This window comes from Ambystoma mexicanum, chromosome 2p, assembly GCF_040938575.1.
Source record: "Ambystoma mexicanum isolate Mex_15411 chromosome 2p, UKY_AmexF1_1, whole genome shotgun sequence".
In the NCBI taxonomy this organism is placed as follows: Eukaryota; Metazoa; Chordata; class Amphibia; order Caudata; family Ambystomatidae; genus Ambystoma; species Ambystoma mexicanum.
This window is the reverse complement of record NC_090923.1, coordinates 156,578,789-156,593,028: the sequence shown is the minus strand read 5'-3', so window position 1 is coordinate 156,593,028 and position 14,240 is coordinate 156,578,789. Positions and strand designations below refer to the sequence as shown.

General features: G+C 45.0%; 1 protein-coding gene across 5 annotated transcripts in view; it reads left to right on the top strand.

The window, feature by feature from the left end:
• The window catches only part of GRIP2 (glutamate receptor interacting protein 2), a 1,278,809-nt gene that overhangs the window by 654,438 nt on the left and 610,131 nt on the right, over positions 1-14,240 (top strand). The window contains exon 1 of one of the 5 annotated variants that reach the window (XM_069643411.1): positions 309-1,063. The exons of the other annotated variants lie outside the window; for them this stretch is intronic. Within the exon in view, the coding sequence (XP_069499512.1) occupies positions 1,024-1,063 (40 nt within the window). The 5' untranslated portion in view covers positions 309-1,023. Of the gene's footprint in view, positions 1-308; positions 1,064-14,240 lie in introns of those variants that run through there. 5 annotated transcript variants of the gene reach the window in all.

Below are 14,240 nucleotides of genomic sequence, written 5' to 3'. Positions count from 1 at the left end.
TTGCTGCCGCAACGGTGAGGTCTCTGCTCTCAGCTGAGGGCTGTGGATGGGTGAGGGGGCGGTGCCTGCCGTCGGTGCAGGGGGTGGAATGCACAGCCACTTTGCCATTGTTTTCAGCAGCGCTGGGGGTGGGGCCGGGGGTCTGCCAGAGTGGGAGCGGTAGGTGTGCCAGGCGAGCTGCACACACAGCCAGCCCGCGAACGGCTTGCATGGGGAGTTCCACACCAGACCACGCCTGATCTGCGACTTGCCGCACACCGCCCAGCCTGGAGATTCACAAAGGGAACGGGGGGAGGGGCCCGGGGAACGGGGGGCAGCTCCTCGTGTTATCGTTGGGAAGAAGGGCTCAGTAGTGAGATTGGGGAGCAGAGAGGCATTCTGTCCGCAGGCCAAGAGCCCCCGGACACACACATCTCCCCCGTGGGTTATATTTATCTTAAATCGTGCAGCTGTGCCGGCTGGTCATCCCGAGAGCACGTGGGGGTGCTAATCTCTCTCTCTCGTATTTCAAGAATGAAGTCCGTACTGTTGGGTGTGGGCATTTTTCAAAGCATTGCGCCGGCGGTCACACATGCCTTCTAGGGTCCGAATAAGGGAAACTGTGGACTCCTTGGAGTGGGTATGTGTGACTTCTGCACACGCTGCACGCCACACTCCGTACTGCTACACAACCCGAGCTGTTATTGCCAGTGTAAAGCTCTCCGTGCGCAGCAGCTCGCGCGGCGTTTTCTGACAGCACTGTACAGATTCTAGCGGGGTCTTTGCTGTTTACACTGCGCCCGAGTGTGCGTGCGTGTGCTGCGTGATATCCCACTGCACGCGGCATCAGTCGGCGCCGCGTTCTCACTGAGCGGCAGTCCGTGTGGTGGTGTCTGTCTGCCGTCTGTTGAGATTCCAGCCTGGGCTGTGTGAGGGGAGTTTCTGCTGGGAAGCTAAAGGGACTGCAAACTCCCGGACCGTGGACGACTGACCTGTCTCTGAAAGCGAGCGAATGCCTTGAGGAAGCCATCAGTCGTCCGTAACATGCTGTGTGGACTCAAAAAAGAAGTGCAGTCCGACTTTGGTGAGTGATATTTTAATATTAGAAGCGTGCCAACGTATGTCCTAACATATGTATTTGCGCCACTAAAACGGCCCTAAAAACGGGCACATCAGAAGTGTCCCAAAAAGAGATGCTAAGAGTGCCTGGTTGTCCGTCCCTAATTGTCACTTTAAACATATATCCGTAACTGAGGGAAGTGTGCTGTAGATCAGTGTCATGTTGGATGTGTTTTTTTTAATTCACTTTAAAGTATTTTTCGCGTCATCCAGCGCCACGAGTGCAAATAGTACAATGCACGGAGGCAAATAGACTCTTGGCTCCTGCAGGGGACTGTGGAAGCACACTGCAGTTTCTACACGCGCCAGTTTGCGGTTTCATGTAGCGCTTTGTCTGACTTCTGTTGCTTTGGCCTGCTGCACCGAATCTCTCCCCCCCCCCCCCCCCTTCCCCACTCGAGTTCGCCAATTTGTTTTTATGCCGCTGCAGTGCCTGGATGCGTAACTAAATACACCACATACAGCAGACGGAGCTATCTAAATCCGGTAACTGTATATTGCCTGCAGAATCCAGCTCTGACAACCCTGGTGTTCTCGATCCTGCCGATTGAGCGTTCAGATGCTGTACTGCGCTCTGGCCAGCAGGGGGCGCCAGCTGCTTGGTAAAGGGGTCCTGTAGTGCTGAGCGCGACCTCCTGCTCCGGCGGCTGAAACGGGAGGCAAGTGCGCATGGAATCCGGGGCCACTTGAATGACTCATGTTATGTAATTGCAACGGGGAGACCTGCGCGAGGGAGGGACGGAGGATTTAATGGTGGATTCTAGGCGCTTTGAAGTGGACAAAATGCTTGCGACCTGCAAGCACTCCAAATTTTGGTAGGTGCATTTACAGTAAAGTATACGCGGGTGTAGTTGTGGAGTGATCTGAAGGGGGTGCTGGTATCGTGTACCCCACAAGCAATGGGTGGACCAACGCATGATGCATTTTTAATGGCAGAATGGCTATATTTCACTACGATCGATTGCCCTCCCTTCCTCTCCCACCAGCACTCCCAGAGCGCTGTACCATTCTCTGTGCAAACCATGACTTGTCGGGCAGTGAGAATGCAGCCTGTGGTATGTAGAATCGAAACGGGGGGCTGGGTTTTGAACCAAAGATGGCTGGTGTCAGTTTGCAATTGGGGTAGTGGTGTACAACCCTCATACACCTTTGAAGAACATTTTACATCCATGTGAAAGGGAAAGGGCGTTTCTCCAAAAGTTGAATTACTACTGTCTTCTTTTTAAAGCGGCCTTTAAAGGTACCAAACCACATGGTATATCCACCCGACAATGCAGAAAACATTTTTATTGAATCCGTTACTCAAAACAAATACTACAGTACTCGCTCTGAAAGGGCAGTTCGCACAGGGACCAAACTGAAGGAACAGAACCCTGTATATGTTAAACATATTGATTAGAATCACTTGCTAACGTGCGATTATCGCATACTTTTTCATATCGGATGTCTGGTTTTCAAGCGCTGTACATTGTTTTACCATCATTGCACACTTGTGGTACTGAATGCATCACCATAGGGAATGGGGCAAAGGGCCGAGCCCCCCCCTGGCTTTGTCCAGTTTCTATGGCAAAAGCATTGCAATTGAATTAACTACCCAGTAAATAGTGGGACTCCTCCAACCCCCCACTCCCTCGCCACCCCCTCATTTATCATCTGCAACTATTTGAGAAGTTGCCTAGTTTTGCAATAAAACCGTGCTTCCACATACTATTTAGTGACGGATTCGTGTGGCGTTGCTTGTAAGCATATACTTTTTTTTAGATGCAATGTAAATGCGGTAACCTAGCTCAGTCTGTTGAGTGCATGCTGCAGATGTGGGTGTGAGATCCCAAAGTCACATGTTTGAGCCTTTGTAGGGCAGAGGGTGCTTCATCTTTCTGTGGTTGAAGATTACCAATCGGTTGGGTCCTAACTCTTGTTAATATCGTGCAGCGAGGCGCCAGACACTACCCGCCCGTACTAAAAGCTGACTTGCCTTAAACTGCCACCTGCGCAGGCTCTATAGGCCCATGGCCCAATCAAAAACGCAGAATGCTGATGTGGGTCACATTTTTAGCCTGTTTGGTGAGTTACTTCACTATGCGTCTAGTAGTTTTGACCAGTGTTGCTGAAATAACTATTCTTTAAAATGCACAATTTGCATCGCACTTAATCAAAACACTCCCCCTTAGTTACTATTCAGACAGTGTCACAAAAGGAATGAATTGCCATTTGCAATGGTGGGCCACACTTTCATTGGTGCCCGAGACCATTTTATGGCCCAGTCTGAACCTGCCGGGTCCCCCACCCCTCGCGCTCATGAGAACATGAAGAAAGGCAAGTGCTCGTTTGATGATAAATTACTATCGGGGAAATATAAGTCGGAGTCATTACCAAGGGTAGCTGTGACATGAGGGCAGCCGACATGTCGCAACATTGAATTGTGCAGCAGGGGCCCCTTGTCCTTTCATCTTCCTGATGCCAATACGTCCAGGACCAATCAAAATGGGGTAATAACACCGGTTAGTGCAGTGCTTGTAAGCTGGAGGAGCCTGACACGAAGCGCTATATAAAACACAATATTATTGTTCGTTGCAACCAGTCTTTCTGTTTCGCTGTGAGACAACCACATTCCCCGGATTGAGCTACACGACAGTACTTTGCAGAGTAATGCCAGAACTGGAGCATTTTAAAGGCTAACACAACTAGGAACGTTGACCGTGCTACACACTCTGCCATCTGACGTCACTCCTTCATTCCTACGCCTTTAAAAAAAAAAAAAAAAAAACAATCCTGGCTCCTGTGTTGTCCCATGTCAAATAAGCGCTTTGGCGTAAAGCGCTATATAAACTTAATAAATATAAATTTGACATGCACTTCCGGTCTTTTTCGTTTTGTTCCGTTGCATTTTGCTTTCTCCTGCAATGCTGAGATGCAATCTCCCGTGATCTATGCAAGACTGAGACTAGAGGATTTGCAGGGGGAGTGATACCCGGGCGCCTGATCCTATGAAGCATCTGGACGCCTAACCTGAGACATCTTCAGATATCTACAGTGTTAGGGTGACCAGACGTCCCGGTCTTCCCGGGACCGTCCGGGTAATCGCCCTGCGTCCCGGGATCCAGGGAGTTGTTTAATTTTGAAAACCCCGTCCGGGGTTTGCAAGGGTGGCAGCTACAGTCCCGCTTTTTGCTGGGCCCGATTTCAAAATCCCAAAATCGGGTCCCGGTGCGACACTTCCTGTGGCAATGAGGGGGCTTGAAATGCTTTTCATGCCCCCATTTCCTCCCCATCCCCCTCTCTGGCACTGTACTGCAATGAGAGGAGTGTGCCTTTGACCACACCCTCACCCCGCCCCCACAAAAGGCCAGAGACCTAGAAGTAGGACTACCATTTAATTTGTATTTACAGTAGTCCTACTTTTATGTCTATGGCCTGTCCGTTTTTTAAAAATCTGGTCACCCTAACAGTTTGTCCTGAATGCCAACAAGGCGATTAGTATCACCAAGTGGTCCTGCAACATGATTGACTAGCACTGGCCTTTCCATGTACCGTGGTTTAGCTCCGGGATAACGCTCTAGTCTTAGCTACGCTTCCCAGCATGGGTTCGATCCCTAGTCCTAGTACTGCGCTTAGACACTGGAGTCCCTTATTAGCGCAATAGAAGAACATTTTTATTGTTTCCCTCTTTTTCCGTTAGTTTGGACAGGCAAACTCACATCTACAAAGTGTCGTTGGCTGGAAAGAAAAAAAAACGTGCACATGGCAGCTGCTTGGCTTCACAACCAGGTATTGGAAGCAAGGTCTAGTACCTGCGTCTATGTCAGGAGGGAGTTTGTATCCGGTCTGTTTTTTCTTTGCATGCTTAAACCATTATGTATGTCGATGTCGAACTCTAGTTCCCGGAATGCACAGGTACAATCTGAATTATGAGCTCTCTGTACCAAAGCAGCTCTTGCTGCAGATAATGCCATTACATTGAGCGTTTCTGCAGGAAGCCGTGAATGTGTTCCCCACGTTTCTCTACATTGTCGTACTTGTAGTTTTGCTTTTCTGGCAGGTGTACTATCGAAGGTAGATTGCTTTAAATCCTCAGATCCTACAATGTCTTTTTTAATCAGTGCCTCTAATAGCCCCATGTGATTGCCCGTGCCTCTCCTGTATCTTCGGCTGTTTACGTTCAGGGCTTTAAGTGGGCCAGGGCTAGCCCGGGCCAAGCCCCAGTAGTTTCCAGAAAGAGCTCCGGAGCCAGGGCCCTGCCAGGCCCAGCCCTGATTAGCCCTAGCCATCCTAACGCCTCAGGTAGCCTGTGTAGCCATAGCACTGCATGGATTGGGGACAAAAGAAAACGCATTGCCTTTTCTTTTTTTGTACACCAAAGTACTGCCACCCGCAGACAGCCTGTGTAACCGTGACTTGGGCTTCACGGGCTGCCTGGTGACTCTGTACTCAAACAGGAGGGCCTGGCTCTCGTATTGTTTCTGAGTAAAGCGTCAAGTCTGCCCTTCTCGTTCGCCTTCTGTTTCTGAAGCCTGTGGTTTTTAACCACGCGGCTCCTTGATGGAAATTGCTTCCTGCTGCGTCCGAGAGCTGGGGCGTACTGGTGTCGCAGCTTTTGGTGCACCCACCCCTCCCCCCTCTACATTTGATTAAAAGGAGGGGCTGGGTGCACCGATGGTAATAATGCCAACCTCCTCGCTTAGGTGAGGGGGGTTCTTGTTGGGTGCTTGGCCTAGTACTTGGGCCACACCCCTAACAATACCCCTCTACCCCCCTCGATTTAGCATTCCACTTGAAGCACTGTACATGTTAGACAAACGTAACCCGCTGTACTGCCCTTATTTTGGCATAGTTGAATTAACTAGTTGACGGCCTTAAGTTTTGTTCGTAGTATTCCCCTTTTTTCTGTTCCACCACTCTGACCCCATCGCTAACTGGCCCCCACTCAACGATGAGCACTTTAATGTAGAGCACCAGACCCTAAAACCTTTGCTGCAAACTTTTGAAATATAATTTGAAAACAACCTGCGTTGTAACAGTGAATTGAAATAATAATCCACTTGTAGTGGTAGGGATCGGCACCTTCAAAGACGACCCATGACAGTGTTAACAATCGGAACATTCACACTTGTCATGAAGACTTGTAACTTTTTGAAAAACAAAAATTGGTCCCCTTTGACGTGCTTGCTGTTGATCATTTCCCGCTGGTGCGGATCTGGTCTGGATGCAAGGCCCAGAATCTGTGTTGGGGGAGGGGGGGAGGTTTACGATTAATTGGTCTCTCGGGCCATATGTCATGCTCCATTATGGGGTGGGGGGGCCGTGGAAGTAATTCTGTGGTTGTCGAGAGCCGGATCTGTCAACATTTGGCGGAGGTTTACACATAGGTCGGACTAATTGCTCTTTGCAAATGCAGCGCTTTAAGGCATTTTTTTTTTTACTTTCCACAGGCTCCAGTGTATAATGTAGAAAGAGAAGTTAACCACTTATTGCTGCTCCAGTGTCGACTTTGAAACGAGGTAGAGGTTACATTTTGAACCCTAGCTTCGAGTTGTCCAAATTATGGGAGCGTTATCATTGCGTACCCAGCCCTGGCTGCCAATCAGCCCTTTCTGCAAAGCGAAGGTGATGTTTATCAATTTTTAGAACATTTCTCTTTGAAATCGGGGCGTTTGCCGATCTCATTTAGATTTAACTTACACTAGTTGGTGTTCTCCTGCTTAAACCCGCTAAATCACGTGCCAACTTGCCCAATGGTGGCTTCGAGCTGTGGGATTAGGAGACTAGTGGTATTGAACACAGGATTAAGCTCAAATTTGGAGACTCATATATTTTTTTTTAATGCATTTGAAGTCTGCACATATCTGGACATAATGGGAGAACTGGTCCAAATAGCAGACGGAGCAGAGTCCAATGAAACACAGAGTAGTCAGTATTTATAATGTTATTTATTTACATTTATACTTTGTTACCAGTTAACCTTCTATACAAATTCAACACGCAGATTATTAAACCTGAGAAAATTCATATAAACGTGTTCGCTACACCTCGTGAAAAACAATTTCGCCTCTAATACAAGCGCGAAATATTCTTCCTAATCACTTTATTTTACTTTGATCACATTGTTTAAAACCAGTCTTAAACAATCAGATTAAATGCTCGCGTTTCTCAATGAGGTAGCGATAAACATAGTCCTAATCTGATCAAACATTTTTCTCTGTTACATTGCTGTGTCAATTGTCCTATCTTCTACATATTTCCCTCTGTTACATTGCTGTTTCAATTGTCATATCTTCTACACATTTCCCTCTGTTACATTGCTGTTTCAATTGTCCAATCTTCTACACATTTCCCTCTGTTACATTGCTGTTTCAATTGTCCTATCTTCTACATATTTCCCTGTTACATTGCTGTTTCAATTGTCCAATCTTCTACATATTTCCCTGTTACATTGCTGTTTCAATTGTCCAATCTTCTACACATTTCCCTCTATTACATTGCTGTTTCAATTGTCCTATCTTCTACATATTTCCCTGTTACATTGCTGTTTCAATTGTCCTATCTTCTACATATTTCCCTCTGTTACAAGGGGGGAATTGTTAACCAATGATTACATATTGCAGATATCCGACTAAGCTGCTCACCCGCCACACAGCATGGCCAGTAGGCTTCCTCACTCTTGACTCCAGAAATTGTAAACCCACTGCCCAAAAAAGTGAACTCTTCGGCTGGGAGTAGATGGCCATTCAATAAGCACGTGTTTTAATGATTCTGTAGTTTCGGGTTTCTTGTGTAATCTGCAATATTGTGCAGTTTTTCTGCATCTTTAGCCAATGTCCGACTACTTGTAATATTTCCTACAAGTTAAACCTGAACTTTAGGTATATTCATGCTACATCAGAACGTACTGGTCATAATTGAATCCTATTTTTACTAAAACCTTCCTCCTAAGCGTATGCATCTATAGAGCTTGGAGTTATCGACTTTCTCCATATCCTCCCAAAGAAGCCCACTGATGGTGTCATGGGCTGCATCTTTAATCTTTAGGGGCACCTTCTTATCTTGGGCAGCATACTTGACGCCCACCCAAAATCTACTCCTATGAGGGGCTAACTAGCTGTTCTTGGGTATACTCATACATGTACGCCAAAATGTACCTCTTCGCAAGCTCTTTATCAGTCTCCTCCGGAAAAACAATTCAAACTATATGTGATGGATGGAATCAGCATACACAGATACATTGTTTGCATTGGTGTTAATTAAAAGCCACCCATCCTACGATTGCCAACCCCCGCCACCTGTTATCTACACTACTTCCAAAATGGTAGCGTATTTGTACCTTTTTTTCCTCTTCACATTGATGGTCAGATTTCCATACCAATGTATTTAATCTTTGAATAAGTCTAGTGTGCTAGCTATGTGCCACGTATATGCTTTTAATTTTTTCGTCTTATCAGAATCTGAGAAAATTGAACCCTTAGGCCCTTTACGAGAGGTAGCGCTCTATGGGATGGATGGGGATGCAGCTCTTACACTCGCACCAGTAATCAGACCGACTCAGGAAGTTGGCAAATCGTTAGGTGTATTGACATTTATCAAAAATCGGGGAGTGCAACGGGCTTCAATGGACGCTGCACAAGCATTCTCTAAGCTTTTCATAAAAAAATTATACTTTTATAGCAAAAACTCGTCATATGTGATGTCATACTACGTGGCAAAATAAACGAAAACCTACTTGAGATTGTGGTTGGCTTAAGGGGAACTTCTAGGTCTACTCTCTATGGGGTATGGGATTGTGATTGGATCTCTAAGGACAGGTGAAAGTGAAACAAAGGCGCAAACACCATTACTTGTTTGAGGCCTTTAAGAGTTATCGCTCTCGTGTAGCTATCTCGTTCTTGTAGTCTGATATGCACTTGTGTCAGATTGGAGTATGTTAATACTGAATAGGTAGTTTTGGCCGCAGAAGATTTAGTCGAAGAATTAATCAAACAGATTTTGCCCTAGATATATGTGGGGGTTGTTTTAGGTGAATAACTAATGTAGGGGTGTTAAGTGGGGAGGGGTCTGCAGGGTTCTCCCCCCACATATATTTGTGGTAAAATCGACCATTAAAAATTCAATACTTTTCAATCTGTTCTCAAACAACCAGTAAACACATCAACAAACCCAGTTCAATCCTGCTATATGTAATTTTGAAATAAAACCCTTTCTACAAGCAGTATATAATGTTCTTAACCCCTTAAGTGCGGAGGATGATCTCTCGTCCTCTGCACTACGATCACAGTGCAGAGGACGAGATAGCTTGTCCTCCGCACTACTCAACACTGGGGGGGAGGGCGGGAGGCCTCCCTGCAGCTGCTCTCTCCGACCTGCAGGCTGTGAAGGGGAACACCCCCACTTCCGTGCCTGGGGGTCAATGTGAAGCGACGATGACGTCATTAAGACATGAAATGTACATGCTGAAGCTGTCAGCATGTAAATGTCGCCGACTCGCTTTTCTGTGCTCCATGGGTATTTTTTGCTCTATTTCGTTGAGTGAGGGCTCGTTGGAAATTTAACAAAGCCAACAGTTTGTGGCTTGTGTATAGGTATTTGATAGGCATTTGTCAGGCACTTCTATCGTATGCTCCGGTAGTTGCACCATTTTCTAGCCTGTAGCGATCTTATGCAAAACATATCTTTGTACTAATTTCCCTACCCAAAGAGGTAGATTCTTGAGCTGTGCTTATGGGTTAATCATTCTTTTATTTGTCCTATTTTGGGTCTTCTGAACCCCATCATAACTTTGTGGTGGGATTTAGAAGCCTATGCAGCACCTGCGGGCCTGCATCCCCACCCCTACTCCCTGACTGCTGAATGCTATGGAGCCTGAATGCCACTAGAAATATTACTTTTATTCCAAGTGTCGGAGGCCCATGCAATGAAAGAAATACCACGGAAAATCCAAGTCTACTGCGATGCTCGCACTCCCTGAATTTGAAAAATGAAATTAAATCTACATTTCAAGCCCAGAGATTGTTTTGATTTGAAACCAGGGTGAGCCAAGCACCAAATCCACTATTAATATTGACATTTCTGCTGCCTGCAACATTTTCTTTGTACTGTGCATTTGGTGTTGGTCTGCCCTTTCTTACAGAACGTCCTTGTCGAAGGTTTTGTGGGGAAAGTCCAAAAAGTGGGACTAATGGTGAACACTTTGACGAGAAGACTTTTCCCTGAACTCATTTGAGCTGAACCGAGTGTCCACTACCGACTTCACTTAACTTTTTGATGAGCTGCAGCCACGTGCGATTTAGCCAATGCTAATTTGGGTCATTTTAAAATGAGCTTGCCACGGCTACTGAGTAGTGCTAAAATTAAATTTTCATATTACAACTCCACTATTGAAGTTGTAACGCACCAATCCAAAGTCCCTTTTGCCCAGTTAAAGATCATGAAAATTAAATTGTCCCAACCTTAGCTTACGGAGCAGATGCGTTGCCTAATATTCCCACATCCATCTGGTCTACCTTGGAGGCAATGTTCTGGCGGTCTATCTTGGGGCTTCCAAAATGCGTGCCTATAGCGTGCATAAGACAAGAACTCAGTCTTCTCTCCCTCGAGGGATCAGTAAGATACAATTCCATAATGCTCTTCTGGAAATGTCAAACGGCAGTTAGTCGTCCTGTCTACTACTTGATTCTTCAAGAAATAAATGAACAAAAATGTCAGATGCTAAATGACTGGTCAGACCGAATCAAGAAAATCCTTCAAGAAGTTGCACTCGATATGGAGACTCAACACCAATCCAGTAAAAGTATTGACCAGAGTGAAGGAACTCGATTGGATCAAAACAATTGAGAAAGCGGCTTCAAACAAGCTAACGAGTCACCTGCCGGTGAATATTCGTAAACTAAACGAGCTACAACCACTTGTCAAGCAGTTCCCGTCCAAGCAAGCAAGGTCTCTGTTACTAAGAGCTAGACTGAACTTGCTATACACAAACGAGATCTTATTCATACGGGGCCTCGCGACTACAAACTCCTGTAGATTTTGTGGCCCAACAGAAGAAATAGAAACCATCCGTCATTTGTTGCTTTCTTGTCCTGAAACCCTGAAGTTAAGATCCTTGTACCTGAGACACATCTTCTCGGACTACGTGCTGCAGGACGAAGCACTCTGTTGGTCAAGGCTAATAGCGGGCGACAAGACCTCATGGCTGTTAGCATCCTACAACATCTTACGCAACTTACAGGAAATCCTTCAGGCTCCTCCAAATGTGGTGGTGTTTTGCTCTCCACAAACGTCTTCTCCACATTAAAACAAAAGTGTCTTCGCTGATAGTTTCATAGAGACTCAGGACACGAAGTTAGACAAACATTACCAAGTGGTAACGAAAAATCATTCCTTCTTTTGTAAAAAAAAAAATCTTACAGATTAAAAAAAATAAATAAATAATTAAATTGTGTCCAAACAATGCTCTGCATTAAATTGTCATTTTTCTGTTTTCAAAAAGTTGGTAGCGATTCGAAATTGAATCCCACAAATCCTCTTCTACCATTTCTATCTTGGACCAGAAACCTGCGGCCATCTGGAACTCTTTCAGTATCCCTGATGCTGACAAAATCAAATAGTTGATATCCGGTATTAAGCCCACTTGCTTCCCTGATGACTCTTGTTCTGCGTCAAATATTACAGATCATTTTGTAGTTTTCTTTCCCTTTTGTCTCATGCACCTCTCCTGCTGTGGGCTTCTTCCCTGAGTATTTGAAAACAGGACAGGCCCACCCACTCATTTAATAAAGTATCAAAATGTGCTAGTTGCTTTTTAGTCCTGGTTTCGACCAGGATGAAGCAGAGATGGCAACATTGCTGAATCTTGATATCTTTGCAGTGCTGGATGATGGAGGATTTTTGCTTACTAATTTTACTTCCCATGTCGGCTTCAATAGAGTTGATCATGAGGTTCTTTTGAAGATCTTGTCCCATCGTATGACTATCAAGGGAGCAGTTCCTGTCGAGCTCTGGGCTTTTCTTAAGTCGAGAGAACCGATGGTAGTTATGACAACGATGCCCCACACACACCCAGAATCATTCCCAACCCCTTTTGGAGTTCCTCAGGTGTATTGTATCCTCTAGCATTGATGGCCTCTCATTTTCTGATGTTAAACATCCAAAACTGAATGTCTGGGATGTTCTGGCGATCATGTTTTATCTAAATTATTTATTCAGGCTAAAATCCACTCGGCCTCAACTGAATCTTCAAATTCTGCCAAATCTCTGGTCTTTTTGTTGGCATCCAGTCTCTCTCATTCAGCATGTCAATATGTTGGTTAAATGTTATTTTCCACATATGGGCTTTTAGATCGGTGAGAATCTTTTGTATTTGATGTGCACTTTAGGTTTTTAGTGCAGTGTTTGTTCTCGCCCTGTATTGATTTTGGAAACTCTTGTCTTCCCCAATCAGAATAATCTTCCCAGGCACCATTGAGGGCCATTTCCCATGGTGCTGCTGGACAGGTCTCTGGTGCGGGACCATTTATTGATATGTAATTTATTATATAGAAATAAACTTATAAATTTATTCAATTTGATTGAATTGCTCTCGTTTTAAATGTCGTTATTGGGTTATCCCCAAATGCTCAGATTTAGTTGAATTCGGTTTGCATTACCCATAAAGCAGTTCATTTTAACGCCCCCTCCGACCTGGCTAAAAAGATATCTTGAGGTTCCAGAGGTCTTTCCCGCCGCAGCGCTTCATTTGGAAGTCCCTAAATTAAGATTTCTTCTATGGAAAGATCCTCTTCTGGTGCCGCTGTTTCCTGCTGCAGTGATCTCCATCACAGCTTGCGTGAGACCACAGATTATCTCAAATTTAAGAACACCTTTGAAAGCTGGATTGTCGAATTTTGTTTAAGTAAATTGAACAGTTGACCAAGGTATTTGTTACTGTTTTACTTTCCAGTTTGCTTTGTATACTTCAATTTTCTGATCTATGCGTTTTAGATCATTCTTCTATTTATGTATGTTTTACTTTGTACTGTGTGCAGGATGCTCCTTGCAATTAGTTTCACTGTATATAACACTTAAATATTAACAAACGGGTCCCTCATATGGGAGGCATGGTCCTATTCTGATCCCACTCTTGAGATTCTGTCTGCGGGTCAGTTTGCCAACTGGAGTACTTCTTGCCAGGCTCGCTCCTGGAAACGCTAGCATTCTCTAAGCGGTTAAAGACAAACCAGTAAAGACAAAAGTATTGCTGTAGGAAATACTCGGACGTGAGAATTTCAGATACATGGCCTATGTTAAATTCTTTGCGGAAAAAAAACTGCAGAGAAGGGCTTTGTGGAGAAAAAATCTTGCACGTGAAATATTATGAGAAAAATTCTGTTCTGAAGACCAAATGAAAATCCATGGAGAGTTAAACCAGTTGTTTAGCCCAGTTGAGTAACTTTCATTTGCAACCTGGTGTCACGTGTTCCAATGGCTGCAGCACCCAAATTATTCTATACGCTGTCCACACACATTGAACAGCGTTTCCCCTAACTGTTTTCTTTCACGTTATACTACTAAACAAGGTCTTTCGATGTTTTGGACCGATGTTTTGGACTACAAATCCCATCAGCCCTAGCCAGCAGAGACAATGGTTTGGGCTCATGAGTCGTTGTCTCATCACCTGGAGAGCTGCAGCTTGCAGACCCCTCTCTTGGACCGTCCTAGAATTGGGTGTATATCTATCGAGAGCTTACGCACGTATCGTTTTTTTAGTCCAATTACTGGTCCATTCTCTTCCCACTAGCGCCAATGTATTTATAATATGGTGCTTTTTAAAACACTTTGGTAAAGGCGTTTTTACAAAATGTAAAGTATGTCCTCAGTGGTGAGCGCAAAAAGTTCTATGGGAAGGATAATGGTAAAGCAAACTAAACAAAAGACTTGGTTGTGGAATACATGGGCGGCGGGGTGACATAATAACCACACAGTGGTTGCTTATAAACTTAATGCTGCTTGATGAGATGACATAAGTGATGTCGTATTTCCTATGCTATGTAGTATTTTCTCATGTCAAAATAGCTCCGTGTTTTGCGCACTCGCTGCTGAGATCCGTTTATGATCTGCAGTGAGAAGGTTCGAATCCTGGCAATGCAGGCGCCATACAATCTTAGTTTAATGGAGTA